The sequence below is a fragment of the Gavialis gangeticus genome, unplaced genomic scaffold, assembly GCF_001723915.1.
Source record: "Gavialis gangeticus isolate Ggan-Ray unplaced genomic scaffold, GavGan_comp1, whole genome shotgun sequence".
In the NCBI taxonomy this organism is placed as follows: domain Eukaryota; kingdom Metazoa; phylum Chordata; order Crocodylia; family Gavialidae; genus Gavialis; species Gavialis gangeticus.
The window spans coordinates 75243735-75263823 of NW_017729022.1; the positions used below are offsets into that span (position 1 = coordinate 75243735).

At 41.7% G+C, this 20089-nt stretch overlaps 1 protein-coding gene across 1 annotated transcript in view; it reads right to left on the reverse strand.

Annotated features, from left to right (window-relative positions):
* KDM7A (lysine demethylase 7A) overlaps nucleotides 1-20089 on the reverse strand; it is a 69543-nt gene that overhangs the window by 33897 nt on the left and 15557 nt on the right. Inside the window, exons 3-9 of the mRNA XM_019515826.1 lie at nucleotides 15175-15292; nucleotides 14151-14311; nucleotides 11247-11388; nucleotides 10753-10939; nucleotides 9853-10015; nucleotides 3324-3411; nucleotides 2590-2696 (exon numbers count right to left, since the gene is read on the reverse strand). Coding sequence (XP_019371371.1) covers nucleotides 2590-2696; nucleotides 3324-3411; nucleotides 9853-10015; nucleotides 10753-10939; nucleotides 11247-11388; nucleotides 14151-14311; nucleotides 15175-15292 — 966 coding nt within the window. The remainder of the gene's footprint in view (nucleotides 1-2589; nucleotides 2697-3323; nucleotides 3412-9852; nucleotides 10016-10752; nucleotides 10940-11246; nucleotides 11389-14150; nucleotides 14312-15174; nucleotides 15293-20089) is intronic.

Below are 20089 nucleotides of genomic sequence, written 5' to 3' on the forward strand. Positions count from 1 at the left end.
GGGAGCACCAACATTTTCCAAGAAAATTCACATGGAAGGTCTACTGGTGCTTACAGAAGTCCCAACAAGACACTGAAATGCATAGATATTATGTGAGAAATATAGCAGTCAGAAAGAACTACAACAAACATCATTTAGCCATGCACCTATACAAATCCATACTCCCTACAACACAGACTAAAAACACATTCGAGTTTATCATCTCACTCTTACAAGTTAAGAGGTTAGATGTACACTTTTTTAGAACGAGAGGGACAGAGGTGATCCACCCTTGAGTAAGAAATGGATTAGATGACCTCCTACGGTCCTCACCAGCCCTACCAGTCTGATACCTCTGCTATTGAGGCATTCACCATCACTTTCCAAAGAGTACCCTCAGGAACACGCAACTAAAATGACTGAGCCCAAGGAGATTTGTCAGAGCCTACAACGTCAACAAAAATTGATATCAGTAGTCCCAAAACCGAGTCCCTAGATCCCAGAGTCTGAGCAAAAGAACACTGCTTGTACTGGTGAGCTGTCATAGGCTGGGTTAGCAATACACGCCCCCTGCCCCCCCTCAACAGCTCACCAAAACGTCCCAAATGGTTCTGCTCTGCCCATGGCTGGATGGGGCCTCAGGTGGGCTACGAGTGGCATCTCGGAGCAGAACAGGCCAGCGGGGCCAGGGCTGGGATTGGGGCCATGACAACACAGGGCCGGGGTGGGGCCGAGCCATGATCCGCTCCCCACAAATCTCTGCAACAGGCACTGGTTCTGCAGCCAGGGAGCAGATTGTGGCTCTGCCCTGGGCACCAGCCCTGCACTGTCACTGCAGAGATCCTGGGATCTCCACAGAGACTGGCCGGGACCCGTGTCAGCAGGTCACATGGATGGGATGGGGCCGCAAGAAGTGGCATGAGCAGGACAGGCCAGTGGGACTGGATTTCAAGATCACCGGGTAGTGAAAGAACAGGGCCAGGGCCCAGGACAGAGCCACAATCTGTTCCCTGCATGCCCCTACCCACAGAACCAGAGTCCATTGCAGGGATGTGCAGGGAGAGGATCATAGAATTTCTAGATAATATATTATGGCCAACTAAATTTTATTAAGCCTATGAAAGTCTTTAGATTTTCTTTCCTACAGGTTCAACAAAATCCACCTTTAAGGAGGCTCGAACAAGGCTGTTCCTGGAACAGGCAAGCAAAACCCAACTGTCATATTAACTTGTGCTACAGAAAACAGGTTTGATAAAAACTTAGTTCCATAAATAACATTATAGATAGAACATTACTTTCTACTGAAAGAGAAGCGTCTGTCCCTATCCATGTCCTGTCCCCCCTCACCCTTCTTCCACTCTCTATAGCTGCTCTTCCGCAAAAAGAAAAAAAAAAACGAGCAAGTGAGGGCAATATGAGTTAAGAACATTTGCCACTTCAATACAGAGTACAGGAGAAGGATTCTGGATTCCTCTTTAAATATAGTCCTCAAGCTTGCAATCCTCAGTTCCTGGAGCTCCTATTCCATCAACTAGGATCAAGATCTTAAGTAAAATTTTTGAATGTGCATAAGACTTTTTAGGGATTCCTTCAGTCAACAATTACCTGCAATCACAACAGACTGGACTCTGGCCCAGGAGGCCCCTACCAGTTCAATGCTCCTCAAAAGTTTAAAAGCCTAAATCCCACTTACTTTCACTGGGATTTCATTTAGGTACTTTTGAAGATTTTAAATCTTAGCATCAGACCAGTCAAAACTGAAGTTCCAGAATGATGAACCAAATTTTAAAAAGTAATCTGTCCTAGATTTGATACAATTTTTTGGACATGTTCTAAGACTTTCTTTCAAGAATGAATCAACTGGAACCTCCAAAGAATCTGATAAGGAATGACTGTATCATTTTCACATCAAAATAGCCCTGTTCAGTTGAAAAGGGAACATATAAAGGTTCAACTAACATTATTTTCATTTGGAGGAAAAGATGACCCGATTATCCGGCTTTATTCCCAAGCAGAATTAAGTCTCCCTCTCCCCTTCAGGTGGAAAGCGATGGTGAACCCACAGCATCTAAAGGAAATTGCCATCTATGACTTTCATCTTTTAAAACAGTACTTGCATCCCCATCAACAGAAGTCTAGTGGTAAGAAGAATAAAAGGTCAAGCTATCCAAGAGAGGTTGAACTGTCCTAATATCTTAGTTACCCAGGGTATTCAAACTGAATGCTCTAAGAAAAAAATATTTTCACTGTCTGCATCTGAAAACAATTTTCAAGTTTTGATTCATATACCTAAAAACATGCGAGTTATCACTAGACAGTCTTCAACTTTGCAAGTTGAGAGTTCTACCAGACACCATTACGTTTCAAAGTAATTTCATAATCATGATTTATTAAAAAGAAGAATAAATAAAAAATGGTAACAGTGTAGTGTTTACCAAAATCTCTTTGATTTGGCAAAGATACTGCACTGGCTTTCCCCAATTAAGGATTAAAGCCAACTTCTCTTAGAAAACTTCCAGAAATTGCACATTGATCATGAGATTGGGAACCTGGACCTTTCAAAGTGAAAACAACCAAACAACCAAAATCTTATCAAAACAAGTGAATTACCTTTCAAAGTTTCCAGTAAGTTTTTAGCCACAAACCAACAGATGGCTTCAAAGAAAGGGAATTTGAAAAGATCTGGGGTTTTTAGCCTTTTCTCCATTTCATAACACCTAAATAAATAAATTTAAGATTATTCTATTTGTACTTTTAGAATCACCCAATGTATTACCCAATTGATACAAGATTTAGAGAGCGAAAAAAGTCACCATATCATGCAAAACAAGTACAGGAACCATAAAAAAAGTTAAGACATCATAAAACTAGGATACAAATCCAATGTGGTTGGTGTTTTTTTTTAAATAGCATTTGATCAGGATTCCACTCTAATGAATAAAAATGGTAAAGACAGCTCCATATGTTGGACAACAACAAATACATGTGCCTTCAGGGCATTCCTGACTTAACATCCCTCTTTTCAGTTTTGTATTACACAGCCAGGCTTCACCATTTTTAGTTTACCTCTTTTGCAGTAATCTCCAAATTACAGCATGTCTGATTTTATGATACAATTAAATGTGTGCAAAACATTTATTTTGCTTTGAAGACAGCTCTTGTAGAAGCAGCTTACAAAAATCTAGTCCTGATTCAAGCTAAGAAAAAAAAAAAGTCAGTCTTGTCATTATCAAAGCCCGTAACTATCTGACATCATACAAAAAGCACAATGAAAAACCTAACAAAAAGAATTTCCTACTTAGAGGGAAGAGTATAGTCAAAAGAGAGAGAGAGTTAAGACAAACCTGAGCTGCATGCCAATATTGAGGTTGTGCAAAAAGTTTCCTCCAAAAGCCATACAATCCTGAGATGTGAGCACAGCATGAATCCACCCTGAAATTATAAAAACAGAAAACTTAACATGCACACACTACAAAATGTTATACATTGATCAGAAGGAGTAGAAGGGATGGATTTACAAATCTGGTTATTCAGAGCCACCGAGGAAAAAATGTTCACCAAAATGCAAGGAAGAGAGACAATGTCAGTCTAAAGATCTACTTTGCCCTTCCCCAGCCCATTTTCCTTTCTTTTTACACAAACAAACAAACAAAAAAAAAGAGAGAAGTTAGAAGTAATTTCAATAGCGTATACATCTACCCTAAGGATTTCTTTAATTTTAAGATCACATTACTACTAAAGCAAAATTTCCCTTTCTGCTACTTTGTAAAAAAGCCACAAAACTAAAGGGAAATTGACTTTAAATTGATGTACAAAGCAAATGCAATTTAAAGAAAAAAAACCTCTTTCAATTACTGTTGTTACAATTGACACCTAGAAATACAACTTTCAGATAGAAGCATCTGTCCAAGGTGTAAACAAGTTTGGTACAGCACTACTAAAGATATTCACGTAAGAATGAAGCAAGTCCATTGATTATACCAATGCCACCACTCTAAACAGTCCATTAAAACTAATTATGTTAAACCCCAAACTTTTAAATTATACTCATTACACCCATTTGTAATACCACTGGAAGAATGCACTCCTTGTACAAGTATTTTTAAGACTATATTCAAATGACTCTAGCCTCCCAGAAGAAAGGTCAGTCTGACCTCATACCCAAGCACCTCATGGAGCAGATCATCAAGGAATCTATTTCTAAGCACCTGAAGGAGAATAAGGTAACGAGGAATAACCAATATGGATTCATCAAAAATAAAAGCCACCCCTGAACCAGCTGATTTTCTTCTATACCAAGGGGACAAGCTCTATGGATGGGGGAAAAGTAGTGGATGTGATGCATCTTGATTTCAGCAAGGCTTTTGACATTTTTTCCTATGACATTCTTCTAGGTCAGGGGTGGGCAAAATACAGCCTGCCAAGCACCCAATGAGTTGTGCCCTGCCCAGCCCTTCTGGCCACGAGGGTGGGAGCAAGGCGCCCATGTGCACATCTCCCCCCAAACATATCCTATTGGCCTTATTCCCACCCTTGTGGGCAGAAGGGCCGGCTCAGCCAGCACGCAGCTTCCGGATGGAGCTGCTGCTGCAGACCCCAGGGACCTGCTCCACTTCCCAGGTCTCCCGCTGGCTCTGGGCAGCAGGTAGGGAAGCAGCAGGGATGAGGCCGCAGCTGGGAGGAAGCCCAGAGCATGGAGCTGGGGCTGGCAGCAGCGCAGAGCTAGGGTGGGCGGCTGTAGGGACCCTCCCACAGTCACCCATAGAATGCAGCCCCAGCAGGCAGTGGCAGCACCAGCAGCAGCAGGGAGGGCACAGGTGCCCAACGGGGCACAATTCCAGCCAGTGCTGCAAGGCATGCAGCCTCCCCCAGGCTGCCTGTATTGCTGATGCTCTCCGCCACACGCACAGCATGGGAGGAAAACCCCACATGCTGGAGCCAGGTGCCTTCCCTGCCAGGGCTGCACAGCACAGGAGAGAAGCTCCATGGGCTGGAGCTGCCTGCCTTCCCCACCCGCTAGGGAAAGGTACCTGGGGCTTCCTTCCTCTGTAGCGCAGCCCCGGTGGTGAAGGCAATGGGCTCCAGCCTGCAGAGCTTCCCTCTTGTGCTGTGCTAGCAGGGAGCACTGCCAATATAGACAGCCCAGGGGAGGCTGCACCCCTTGCTGCGATGTGCTGTGTTGGCCGCAGGCACACCCCGCTGGGCACCTGTGCCCAGCTGCTGCACCATGTGGGACATGTAGGGGGGTCCCCACACACCCCCAACCTTCCTCACACCCACACCCTGCCCCCACACATACACACACAATATACAAAACTAAGGATTTATTTTTAAGTTATTATGCAATCAACTCTATACACAGTATGCAAACACAAATAATGACAAAAATATTTTCTGTAATAAAATAAAATAAAAAAATGTTCTAGTAGGTGTTTGACTTCTAGTGTACGATTTGGTTTTTTCCCTGGTTCTAAGATGGCAACCCCCCACAAAAGGAGTATTTGGGCCCCCCCCAAGGGGAAGGACTTCCAGTCCCAAGATAACAACAAGGGAGCAGGGCAACTGTCAAGGGGCAGACTACCCATGCAGCTCTCAATAGCTCACCAGAACTTAAGTGGCCCTCCACCCAAAATAATTGCCCACCCCTGCTTTAGGTTGTATATCCTTAGCTTGCTATTGAGAAAGTACTGTAACTAGTTGGATCATCATGCCCAAAAAATAGCCAGTGGCTCAATTTCTAGCTGGGAAGGGTCATCAAATAGAGTTCCCCAGGGACTTGCTCTGGGCCCAGTATTGTTTAATGTCTTTAACAATTTGGAGGATGGGATTGAGTACACACTTAGCAAGCCTGCAGACAACACCAAGTTGAGTGGACTTGCAGACACACTAGAGGGTAGGGTCAGGGTGCCAAAAGACTTTGACCAAGTTGAAGAGTAGTCTGAAATTGAATGAATGACTGGCTAGGTTGCATTACTGAAAAAAATGGACTTGGGGTTACAGTGGATGGTAAGTGGAATATGAACCATCAAAAGACTTCTTGTTGCAGAAAGCCAACAGCACACTGAGCTGTATTAATGATCACTGGGTGCAAGTCAAGAGAAGGGATTCTGCTGCACCAGTGAGGCTTTGCCTGGAGTAATATGGGCAGCTTTGGACACCACACTTTCTAACTTGTCCATATATTTCTTGAAGAGTCCAGTGGAGAGCACAAAAGTGATTCAAGGTCTGGGAAACAGACCTATTACTTATGAGCAGGGATCCCGGTTTTTGGCTTAAAAATCCAAAATCCTCCGATAAAACCCCCCAAAAATCCACATGTTTCTGCAACTAAAATGAAACGCAACTATATATAGGTATCAGTTGAATATAACATTTTATTGACACATTTACAGTTTGGATGCCTACCAGTGTCTCAATAATTGTAATAAAAAAATTCTAAATGCCTATAAATTCTGGCAGTTGATTTTGTTTTGGGGTTTTTTTGTTTTTTTTTTTAAAATCAATCATCGAAAATCAGGGCTCCCCTTGCTCCCTTCACCTCAGCAGAACCCGAGTGCAGCTGTGGCTGTCCCTCCCACAACTTTGTGACCCTGATATGCTGGTTTTCCATGGCAAATGGAAAACCTGGATCCATGCTTATGAGCACACTGGGAGTATTGGTTTATAGCTGTGATGGTCCAGGAAAAATATGAGACAAGGATTTTTTCTGGATCTCACCTAATGGACCAACAGTATACTTGTGAAAGATATTAAACAAGCTCTGCAACAGTGTGTTCTTCCTCAGGTCTGGATCTGGACTTATGATAAAAGGCTAAAATATCTGGGATTATTTAGTTAGAGAAAGACTGAGGGGGAATTTGATAAATCTTCAAAATACCTGAAGGATAGCTCTAAAAAAAGTGAAGATAAACCATTCCTTTTGGCCACATGGGACAGAACAAGGAACAATGGTCTTAAAATTGCAGCATGGGAAATTTAGGTTCTATATCAGGAAGAACTTTCTAACATTTAAGAACAGGCTTCCTCGAGGTAGCGGAATCTCCAAATCTTGTTAAGTTTAAGAACACATTAGGCAAACACTTGTCTGAGATTATTAAAATCAGGGATGATTCTGCCTCAAGCAGTTGGACTAGACCCCCCGAGGTCCTTCCAGCCCTACTTTTCTACAATCCTGTGAATGAAAAATCTAGATTTCACATAAAAAAGATTAGGTCGTTAACAACACACTGAAAAAAATGTTTAAATGAACTTAGAATTATCATGCGAAACTTATACAAACTTGAGGTTCTGAGGAATTACTTGAAGTATATGGCAGGTCCTGCCAGCAATTGGCTAATAAGGGTTGACAAGCCCCATGCTAGATGCCAAATTAATTCACCTGAAGACCAAGGGGGACCATTGCAATATTCTACCCTGGCCTCCAATAGAACACAGGCCGTTCAACTTCCATCTATCAGTTCCCATTTCAAGTTCAATAGCTATACTTGAAATCAGAGCTTAAAAAACATCTAGAAAAAAAATCCAAATCTTAAACACATTTCTAGTGACACCTTATCCAAAAAATCCTGGATATGCATCTTCAAAGACTTACTGTTAGAGATGTGCTCCTTGTTTCTAATCTAAACTTTCCTAACTCTAACCTCCAGCCATTAGCTGATCTTATACTTTGACAAAAAGGGCACAAGAGAAGGGAATAAGAGGAACCTACAGTATTCAAGCAGGAGAAACAAAAGTACACAGGCTATGAACATTTATGCCAGCTAAAGCCAATTTCAGGGATCAGCAATGTTTTTAGCCAGAGTGCCAAAAACACCCCAACCTCGACCCATGCCTTGACTTGGCATGCCAGGGGCAGACGGCAGCAAAGCAGCAAGGGGTCTGTCCTTGTTGTTGGCGGCAGCTGCACACACCTCTGGGCAGATGGCAGAGGAGAGGCCGGGGCAGTGATGCCCCAGCCCCTTCCCTGCCTTTTGCCCTGAAATGCTTGTGCTGCTCCTGCCAACATGAAGCCAGTGCCAGGGCTCTGGAGCTCAGTACAGCTACTGGCAGCCTACCCACCACCTGCTGTAGCTGCCCAAAGCCTGAGCCAGCTGTGGCAGGCAGCTGGGAGGCTGCAAACAGCTGAAATCGGGCTCCAGAGCCTTGGTGGGGCACTATGGTGATGGAGGTGCGCACGCACCTGCCAAGCAGATGGCAGCAGGGCCAGGGTTGCGTGCCTGGGCTGCTCACGGCAGGTGACCAGAAGACTGCAGGCAGCCCAGACCCCATGGCTAGAAGCAGATGCCCAGAGCCTGGGCGGGCTGTGACATGCCAAGCAAAAGGGCGTCATGTACCATGCTCTGGCACACGTGCCACAGGTTGCCAATTCCTGGCCTATTTCTACAGGCATCCTCCTGCTGCAAACAGAAAAGTAAATTCAAACCCAGTTTAGTCACCTTTTCATTATTTTTTGGGAGAACTTCAATGATGCTGAACATGTATGTGCATGGACAACTAATGCAGAAGAACACTAGCAATCCTAAAAATATTCTGAATGACCTCTATGCTATACAATACCGACAGCACTACTTATACAGTGTTATTTTGGTTATGGAACAGAAGCTGGGTACACAGGTCTCAAGATCCGCTTAAACAGTAAGTTAAATTTGATAATACAGCAGTGATTTCTTACAACATAAGAATTCAATTTTGGGAAACTTTCCAAATGCATACGTGATGGACGATGTACTCTGTATGGAGTGGAAAACGTTACTCATTTCCCCCACTCCCAAATTAAACTTGCTGTTGTCAGGTCTCCTGCCACCATCACAATTAACCAAGTAACAAAAGCATAAAGCAAATTATGTACATTTTCTTAAGAGACTACATATTCTTTAAGATTAAGAGCTAATATTCTGCCTTTTCAGACTATGTAGTTCAAATACATTTTTTTTTAATTTACCATATTTACCCGAATCAATGACAACCTTGAATTTAAGACAACCCCTCAGTAATTAGATTGCAGACAGAGAAAATATATAACTGTGTTATAATTTTCCATGTAGAGCAGTAAACTCCAACCTTTTTAAAACAGGAGATCACCTTTGGCATTTAAAAGCAACCCAAGATCTACTGTGCACTGCCACCACCCCCGGCCCACCAGGTTAGTCTGTGGGGAAGAAAAGGGATGGGGGGGGCAGATCAAGGCAGAGGGAGAAAAAGTTATTTGGGGGCACACCTCCCCAGCAGGTCAGTCGTACTCAGCAGGGCCCCACTCAATTTGCCCCTGCGGCACTGTCCCTGACCATGGAGGCCTTGATGTAGCCCCCGCCCCTTCCCTCCCCCATGGGCTGACCCGCTGGGCTGGAGCACGTGCATGCACATGGGCACTCAGACCCCCACCCCAGCCCGAGATCTATCACAAGAGGCTCTGAGACCTACTAGTGGATCGAGATCCACTGGTTGGTGACCACTGATGTACAGAATCTAATTAGTGGACAGCCATCTTAAAATTCATCCCCCACCATTACAGCAGGGAAAGCAGTGGCAGTGGGAAGGTAGTAGGGGAAACAGGCAAGCTGAAGATGGTGGGGGAGTAGGACTTGGAGGCAGAAGCAGTGTGGCTGTGGAGCATCTGCCTGCCACTCCACCACCTCATACTCTAATCCAAGACCAAAGGGTTCCACCTCCAACCCCTCAGCATTAAATGGGGGAAGACAGACACATCTTGGATTTGAATAAATAGGATAACTGATTCTTTAAAATATTAGGATAACTTCTAAATATTGAACGTATAATGCATCTCTTATGATATCGTGAATTCGCTGCAGATAAAAATATAAAAGGAAATATAGAACAATACCAAGTTCTGAAATAAAGCAATAAAAATCTTACCTGTTGGAACAAATAAAGTGTGTCCTTGCTTTACCACACATTTGTAGCATTTGTCCACCTTGTTCCCAAAATATACTTCACTCTGAGTGACTGATGAACTCCAAGATTCATAAATAGCCAGATTTTCATCCGTAGGTTTGATCAAGTAAAAGATCTTTTCACCCTATTGACAAAATAGTTCATGTGAGGTATAGCATAAACTTCTGATACCTTTATATAAGTGGCGTTAATGTTAGGCTGGACTTGTGGCCTTATAATAATAATATTATCCACTTTGACACAAGCTTTACACACTGCAGTATCTCGCATGTTTTTTTCAACACTAATATCTCACTCCTCAATCCACCAAAATCTGAGTGTGTAGTCTATTCCACTCTGTTGGTTTTGCAGAACAAACAATGCCACATTATGGAACTGTTTAATAATTCAGGATGAAATTAGTGTCCAATCATCCTCTGCTAGATAGGTGCTGCAATTCAGAGAGTTTTGCAAAATGACGTTAAGAGAAGTTCTAGCAGAGTGTGAAAAATCCTTAGTTGTATGAAAAATGTTAAAAGGCACATAACCACAGAAAAGAGAGGAGGAATAAACAGGGAAGAAGTGGGGTGGAACAGATCATGGAACATCTTTTTCTATCAAACGATCATCAGTACAGTGCCCATTAGCCTGGTAACATGATCCAAGACTGTTAGTTTCAGTCTAGAGGTCAGCTAAGATAGAATGCTTAAAAATAGTGGCATCATCAGTAATTCTTCTTTGCCCCCCCCCAGCCTCCCAAACAAACAATTTCACTCAAGTATGCAAAGAAATTCCCAAACACAGGTTTCTTTCATGGCAGAAAGCTACATGCTGGGCTGCACTTTTTTCCCCCAAATGCTCAGAAATGAAGAGCCTTCTTACCCAGAGAACATGGTACCAAACTGATGTGCCCCCAAAATCTATATGAAAATCAGTATAGCTGTCCTGGACTCCCATCAAGCAATATTTTTGAACAAAAGGCTTAGGGAAGACAGAATCATCTGGCCAGTAGTTTTCTACCCAGGAAAGCTTTCTGGCAATGGCAGGGACTTCCACCAATTCAGACATCCTAAAAAAAAAAAAAAGAAAAAGGAAAAGGGAAGTAAAATCCAAAATAAGCACATAGTACTAAAAACTGACACCTTTAAAATGTTAAACTTTCCTGAAACCAAGGTTACCAACTTCAAGTTGTAAAAATGTTTATTTGTATCCTGGTGTCACACTGTCTCCAAAATCAAACTCACTTTTAACTTCCAACATTTGTTACCCATTTTCCAACCACTGCATTATGTTTTTACATGTAACTTTACTTTAGTGAAAACCACTTTTTACTTCACAGGAATCCAAGTCAAGCGACTTCAAAATAGTTTACTCACTTTGTGTCTGAGAACTCCAGACTGATCACATTTAATACTTTTGGTCGATCAGGGTTCATGAAATACTTAACATAATTATGAAGCTTCATTTTACTGTCTGCCTGCCTTGCCACATCAATCACGTCTATCACTTTGTCACCACCTGTAAAAATAATACTCTTAAATCTCATTGTAGACAAGAATCCATTTAGCATTTTAAAAAGACTGATGTTTAAACTTTTTTGCAAGATACGATAATCAGTTTCTACTACTCTCATCTATTCAGATTAAAAACGGATAAGAATAAACCCCGTATCTTATCTAGTTCCAACTTAAATGGTTACTGTTGGCTCAAGGATATACTGAAGCTAGATGTTTTTAAAACAAGTCACTGACGGTAAACCAAAGGGAAAAGGAAGAGCCTAATATGACTGTGGCTAGTTTATATATCATTTTGTGGCTTCTGTCACTTAAAGAAAAAAAGGGTAGAGGAAGTTATCGAAGACAGATTTATTGGTCTGTTGGTCATCAGCACAGAACCCAAGTTCTTGAGCTCAAAAAATGCATCTCTTTAAAAAAGTAATATAGCTTGTGGCCCCTGTCCTATATATGCTTAAGCACATATATGAAACTTTAAGCACTTGAGCAACACCACTGAATTAAATTACTCATATGTATAAAAGTTACACATATATTTAAGTTTCCTTAGGTTTGTGGCCCATGTTTAAGTAGTTTTAATGACAAACCTGCAGAACTGACAGAGTCAGGAACTATCAAGTTTCAGTCGAGACAAAATACATTAATATACATTAAATTAATATTAACAACATTAATATAAATGTATCCCAATAACAATCCCTGTGGCAGATTGTGGAACAGTAAACTCTAAAGGGATTCCTATATCGTTATCCTCAGCAGAAGTCACTGCTAGCATATAAAATCAGCCTTGTGAAGGGGGTTAACAAGAAAGCGGTATAAAAAGATAAGTTACGCTACCCAAAGACAGATACAACCTAGGCAGTTGCACATGAAAAGTATTCACTAACACTATTAAGAGCACCGAATGCAAGTAACTTACAAATCTTGAAACATACACACAAACAATTAAACACTGAAATTAATTTCTAGTATTTGATATCTAGACAGCTTTCCTATTTCACAGCTGTGGTAATAGGAACATACCATATGGGGCATTACAATTTCACACCTGAACTTGAGACCAGGCCAGGCCAAAATTTGGTTGTTCTGGCACCTAACAACCACATTCAAATGACAAAATAATCAAGTGCCAACCATTCTACTGAGCAGTCAATCAAGGCAAACAGCTCGTTTGTACTCTATAGTATGGTTACAGCATCTAACACTACATATTTCCTACATTCAAGAGCCATTATAAAATGCTGACGGAGGCAAAAGTCCTAGTTTTTAGTTCACTTCAGTATGCTACCTCCCTCACATCAGCAAAGAAAATAAAGTGCATGCACAGAGCTCTCAACAGTATCGCATTATACAGTAAACTCGAGATTGCAGGTGGCTCAGTCTCATTGTACCCCTTCACCATCTATTCATGTGGTATTCTGGAGGTCAGGGACTGCCAGCAGGCCTGATGGAGTAGCAAATCCTCTTGGATGTAGCCCCTTTGGGTTTCTGACTCCCATCCTTCTCCACCCATCCAGGACGACAATTATGAACAGAGCTAGACTGAAATTTCTGACAAAAAAGTTTCACTGGAAAAGGGTCAATTCACTTAACCCAAAATGTTTCATCCAAATATAGCATCAAGTTCAACAAATTTTACTAAATCCAAAAAAGAATACTGAAGAAATGTTAACTACATTCTTGGTGGATTTCTCGGCTGCAAAGATCAGGTGCTTCTAGAGCAAGGGTGTAAAAAAGTACGGCCCATGGGGCAAATCCGGCCCACTAAGGCACTTGGGGGTAGGGGTGGGGGTACAGCCTGAGCCATGCTTCCAATCTCGCCATCCCCAGATGCGCAGTGGGTCTGGAGCAATGTGGCAGCTGGACTCCACTTCCCAGCAGCCCCAGTGGCAGCAACTCCTTCCAGCTGCTGCTGCCACTGAACCTAGGCCTGCTGCCTGGGCACCCTGTCCTTTCCACCGCACATCTATCAACGGGGGTGGGACCCATGGGGGCTGGGTCCTCAGCCCGGTGGCTGAGGTGAGGTCATGGGCAGACAGGCTGGGTCCAGTGGCCTGTAGGCCCAAATAATTGCCTACCCCTGTTCTACAGTCTACTCCTCTAAAAGCAGAAAACAAAGCCAGAGTTTCCAGGACCCCTGCTGGGCTGATCAGGAGCCTGGAAGACATTGCTCCTGGTTCTGCAACAGGGAGTATAGAGGTCCTGAGATCCCCGTTATAGAACTGGGTCTCTATGCCTATAAGTAAAGTACTCTCTCATATTTAGTATGTATTAGCAATGTTCATACAGGGAACCAGTTTTGGAGCAACCTGTAAGGCCAACACTATAGCTTGCTGCACACTAACTGCCCCAGGACCTAAGCTATTAAAATTTTAGACTGGCCCCACCCCAAGAATTAATGTATTGCCCGTACAAAAACACTGGTCTGTTTGCTCACCAAGCAAGAGAACCATCCAGATAAAAACACCATAATCTAGTGCTTATGGCATGATGTAGAAGGAACAGATGTTGCACATTTACTTGGTATCATCCACTGAAAAACTGAGTATTGAGAGCTGAATGCATCTTTATCATATTTATACCAAACAAACCAAATCCAAGTTGGAGGTTTAATGTTATCCTTTGCTGGTCTTCTGGCAAGTAGTGTTCAACTAAGACCACATACATTTGACATCCCTGAAGCTATTAACACTTGTGCAAGTATTTGCACTTTACTTAAAATCAATATATTTTTAGAGCATTTATACATATTGCAGAGGCCCTTACCCACATAGCGTTCCACATCCAAAACAGAAAAAGTAGGAGGAGGAAGTCTAAGCCCTAGGCCATCTAGTTTAGGAACCATTATAGGAACATCAAATCCATGTTTCTCCAGGTATCGGTGTGTTAGTTGGCTGCCATGCATTTTCAAAATGATTTCATCAGCACTGATGGGGGTGAAAAATAAAAGCATTAGCACTGAAATGCAACATCTTTTTGAATAAGAAGATAGCAGAAGATACATTCACTTAAGTAGAAGCTCACATTTCAGTTGCAGAGATAATCTAAACAAGGCTAATAAATGGATCCAGTTTTGTAAAATTAAGTATTCAACAGGATGACAAGCCTACTGATTACATGTAGTAAAACTTTAAAAGGACAACACATTTAAAGCCAATACTTTCATATATAAGAAGAATTAAAAGTCACAACTTTAAGATAATTTAAGAATGGCAGTTTTATGGATAATGATCACAAAAGTACAGTAGGAAAAAAATATCATGCTTTAAAGAAGTAGCTAACCATTATCTTCTGGATAATTAAAAAAAACCAAAAAACAAAAAAACAACACGTTGTGGCCTGGTTCCTTCATCATTCTCTGAAATGCTATCATGACAGAAACTGGGGAATAATATGTAAGTGTCGTTTCCCCCCCACCACCACCACCCCAAAATCAGGTAGGCTGAGAATGCTGAAAGAACTGCACTGCGAATTATTTAGGGACTTTTAAGTGATTTGAGGCAATGTCAATAGATTCCATTAGGAAATCAGTAATTTTGTAGTAATAAGTGGGAAGTAGCAACTCCACGGGCATAGCAATTTGAGTTACAACATGGTGACTAAGAGGTACTTATATGGATCTGAAACACTGAAGAAATGGAAAAACTTGAATTCTCAGGGAGGAAAGGAGCTGGTGGGTTAGGGGGAAGCAGATGGGGCTGGAGTGTTGATAAGGAGATGGGGCTTGCAGACATATTCAATACCCAAGGCTTTGGCCCATTCAATCTGACATCTAAGTAAGTTTCCACACCTTGGGAATGAACGAGCCTGTAGTTGTTTAACAAACGTCCCTGTTCCAGCTTGGACTGGTTTGGAACCATCATCATATTCTGTGTAGTCATGTCTGTGCCAGTTCCTCCTCTTCTTCACTAAAGGATTAAAAACTTAAAATTAGTTAATGCTGATGTCACAAAGACAAATTCACTGTTCCAACAGAGGGTCAGACTAGGCAGATACCTAGCAAGGGAGAGAGATGGGCTCAGGTGTCCTCAGGCTGAGGAGGGGCTAGAATTCGGGTCTCCCACTTCCTGGACAATGTTTTAACCACTAGACCAGTGGTCATCAACCTTTTTAGAATTAAGACACTCCTCTGTGACTTCTGTGAATTGAGCAACACACCATTTCAAAAGCCAATTTATTATAGTGCTTACCAGCCTGCAAAGAGGCTAGGCAGTGGAGCTGGGAAGTGACAAGGCAGGGAAAGCCCAAGGGTGCCCTTATCTGGTTTCCTCCTCTCACATCTTGCAGCACCCCTCAAATGATCTCACAGCACCCCTGTGCGATATGGCACCCTGACTGGGAATCACTGCACTAGATTACCAAGGCAAAAAGATAAGCAAGTCTTCCTCCTCCTGTCACTAAGCTGCATGCATGATCTCAGCTTCAAACAGGGTATAGCTACACATTCATTTATGCGTTTTCATTACTGAGCATTACATTTAGTACATCTAATACGAGGTACTAACTAAATACACATTAGGCTGCCTTAATGTGCAGTAGCAAAAACGCATGCTTTTTTAGCAACACTTAATGCGCAGTAGCCTAATTTTACTGCACAGTAGCAGCTTTTGTTGCGACGTTCCAAGGCACAGTAAGATAGGCTACTGCACATTAAAGCCCACATGTGTACATGCGTACCGTCACTTTGCATGTTTTTTTTTCCCCCCACATAAGGAACCGAGGATTTAGTCATCAGTTTATGCAGAATTGGACTGCAACAGAAAATCTAGACAGAACTAGACTGCAACAAATATTATTACATGCAAGTTAGACACAGACACAAAGATGGGCAGCCTGATTGCTTCTGAGCACAGACTACTATAGAACTGTAGGTGGCTGGGAACCTTTTCAGTCCAAAATATGGGCATGTAATAAGTCTATGCATTTTAGTGCTTTTATGGTCGCTGAAAGGATATTTGTAGATATCTAAAAGTGCAATTTAGACATTTTAGAGGCAGATTAGAATCCGTGTCTAAATGTATAATAGGTCCAGGAATATAATTCAGGTTCTCATCATCAGTCCTCTGTTTTAAGACAATACTACTTAATATTTGTATTCATTTAGCATCAATACACTATAATCACATTCTGCTGGGTACTAGAGCAATATGAAAATTCAGTCTGACTAATTCAAACTATTGTTTCTTACCCTGTCTCACTTACCTCATTTCATCCTTTTATGAATAATACTTAATGTCTATCAATTGTTTCACATGGTAATTGAGGGAGACTATATATAAAGTTGTGGTTTTCTTTAGAAGGAAGTTAGCCCATCCGTGAATCTGACAATGCAGAACATTTAAGATGAATACGAGTTTCCTGCACTCGCCTATTATTCATGAAGCTAAGAACTATAATTAAATTTCCAGCCACGTGCTTCAGTAAAAAGGATCATTAATCTATCAGCTTGGAAGGAACTTCTGATGAACTCAGCCCCAGGTTATCACTACCTTTAATGGTACCTCCAATGTACCATTAACCACTTAAGGGAAAATGAAAAAAAAAATTTAAAGCCTCAGGCTTATCCATGTTTTATCTTTGGATTAATTCTAAAAATGAAAAACAATGCCAAACTATACTCAGCTATTTTGTTACCTGCTATTAAAAGGCAGCTGTCCCAAGATACATGCCAAGACCGTCTCTAATACAACAATTAATGCAGGAACTTACCATATCAGCAATGAAAGAGCTAGTATTATTTTTGTGTATGAATGAATAGGTCATAAAATAGACAAAATTATCTGGCTGATAAAACAGATATCAATCTAAGCCACTGCTGTCCAACTGGTAGCCCACAAGAGGCCAGTTTGCAGTCCCCAAGCTCTCACCTGGCTGCCATTCCACAAAGTACTCTGGCTGCAGCAGCAACCACAGGTTCTGGCTTCCACCCCACTGTGGCCACGGTGTGGAGCAGACCAGTGCAGCACAGCCTGCAGTGCCAGGGAAGCCCATGGCATGAGATACCAAAAGAGTGCAGTGCAGCACAGCAGCTCATGCCCAGGGAGCTGAAGGTGCGACTGAGTCACTGGCACCTGTGCACGGAGCCAATGTGGAGGAGTATCCACATGCTCAGTACGGCAGAAGTGCACCTGAGACCAGGGGAGCCGTGACCCGTGCTGGCGCAGCTCCCACAGCACACAGCCCTTCTTGGTGCTACCCATGCACGAGGCCCTCTGGCCACTAAGTTGGACACTCCTGATTGAAATACAATAATACTACAGGATCTTACATTTTCAATCCCAAACAAAACAGAATTCATTAAAAACATGAGATACATTTAAGATAGGCTCTTCAAATATGCAAAGAAGTTTCATTGCATCCAAACTATAATAAATTTTAGCAAAGTTGTAAAATACTGTAGCACTTCAATTAGAAATAGGATTTTTTTAACTATAGAATTTTCTACTATTGCCAATGCCAGCTACTGTCCACCAATGATTGACAACTATTTTTTTTAATAAACATCTCCCAGCCATTAAACATGACAGGCAATTATTCCTAATTCTATCTTCTTTTCTGCAGAGCTAATAAACTGTACCTTCTAAGAGATGCTTAGGAAAATAAATTGGCTCAATTAAAACACAATGTTTGTAGTAACTTACTAAAAATTGGGGTTGTAGAGCTAGTTTAAGGGGTAAGCTATTCAAATGTTTTTCGGTAATAATTGAACTTGCCTGTTTATTTATGAAGTACATTTTAAAGCCATTTCCTTAATCATAGATAATATGTGATAACGTAACAAATTAGCAGCTAATTCTGATTTACAACATACAGAAAGTCATCAAATGTGTGATACAATAATCTACTACAGCTGAAAAAATGTAGCAATTGCATAGGGTTTTTAATTTTACAATGCAGAACTGATGTTTAAAAATAAGTCTTTTAAAATATTTGACAGCTACCAGTAAAATTCTCTTTCAGTTAATTCTTTAGTATATATAATTTGATAGCTGAAATGGTGCTTTATATATCCACAAGAAAGAATATTTGAGAACACAAGGCAGTATGAAGAGAAGTTTCTTGTTTACTAGTCTGTTAAATAATTTTCTATGGTTGTTACAATCCAGTATGGCTTGGATATAATGAATGATATACAAGCAGATGAGAAACTAAGTGACTTCACTGAACAAATTCCTTTGTATGAAACACTGAAAAGGTTAAAAGAAATATTGAAAAAAAATATTGAAAAAAAAAAATCAGAGTTAGAAGTGGGACAGGAAAACAAGCTAGGTGAATTCAACCAGAAGTTTACCTATGCACAGTAAAGTAGGGAGTTACCTTGTAAATTCCATTTATGTTCAACACATCAGGACAGTGACCCCCTGTGACAAACTATACTACTCTTGCATACCCTCCTCTCCATGTTTTTTGTTCGCCTCTCACAAAAAGTGCAGTGTTTAGTACTGGGTTCACAAATGCTGATTGTATTATGAGACCCTAATCCCTGCATAAGATCTCCAGTGGTATAATCAGCTGTTTTCTACTGTCATATAACATGGGATCCGATTAGGAGTTGAAATAAGATGGGGAAAAAAGATGCAAGAAGGACATCTGTAGTATTGCCAACAGTTGCCATATTTAATTATATTTTTTCTTTTAAAAAGCTACAGATCCTGGAGTCAAAAGCTTCAACATTAAAATTTTTACCTCTAAAGGTTACAGATGCTCTTGAAAATGACAAAAAGCATAAATTAAAGTTTTCAAAACAAGTAGGAAAAAGGAAAGATTGCACAATGCATTATATTCTATAAGATTAATTCCCACCCCACCCCCCCAACACACACAAGAATGTGTTAATATGCACCAAAGCTACATAATAAAAAAAAAATTCCCCATGGGGGTGCTGGATAACAAAATACGCCAGTTAACCGAGAGGCCCAAACAGGCTTGGATATAATGGGCCACTGCCCCTCCTGCAGGCCCCGCAGGACAGGGAGGCTACTTTGCCCTGGGCCATGGGGGCTCAGCGAAACCAGAAGTGCCACAGTAGACACTTCTAATTTCGCTTTTACCTTACAAGCCGGCATGCCCGTTAATACAGCATGTAGGCTTGTAAGGTGCCAGATAACTCAGCTTTTACTGTACACTAGAAAACATGTTGCATTACCTTTTTGAAGTAATCCATTCATAGCATCTGATGAAGTATGCCATTATCTACAAGAGTTTGTGCCTCTGAAATCAGTCATTTTCTGCCCTGCTTTCTGCCTACTTAATTTTTACCTTTTAGGCTACTAATTGCTCATTAGGCCTGTGCAAAGTAGCTAGTATTCACTTCTATTCAAATTTGGCTGATTTAGGGGACAGCGATTCAAGTCACTGCCCCAAATCGATTCAGCCAAAACTGATTTGGAGATTCGGCTGCTGCTGAAGGTCGGCCAGATCTCCAAATCAAACAGGCTCCACCCCCTGCCCGCTCTCCCAGCCCTGTCAATGGATGCTCCACCTGGCCCCAGCATCCCAGCTCTTTAAAAAAAAAAACAAAAAAAACAAAAACCCTGCACTCACCAGCTCCTGCCAGGCAGGGGGCAATCCCTACTGCCCCCCTCACTGCTCTGCACTGCGCAGGGGGGGCTCTGCCATGCTCCCAGAAGCCCCGAGGCTACTGCAGCAGCCAGAGTGCAGGGCTTAAAAAAACCCAGGACACTGGGGCTGGGTGAACAGGCAGG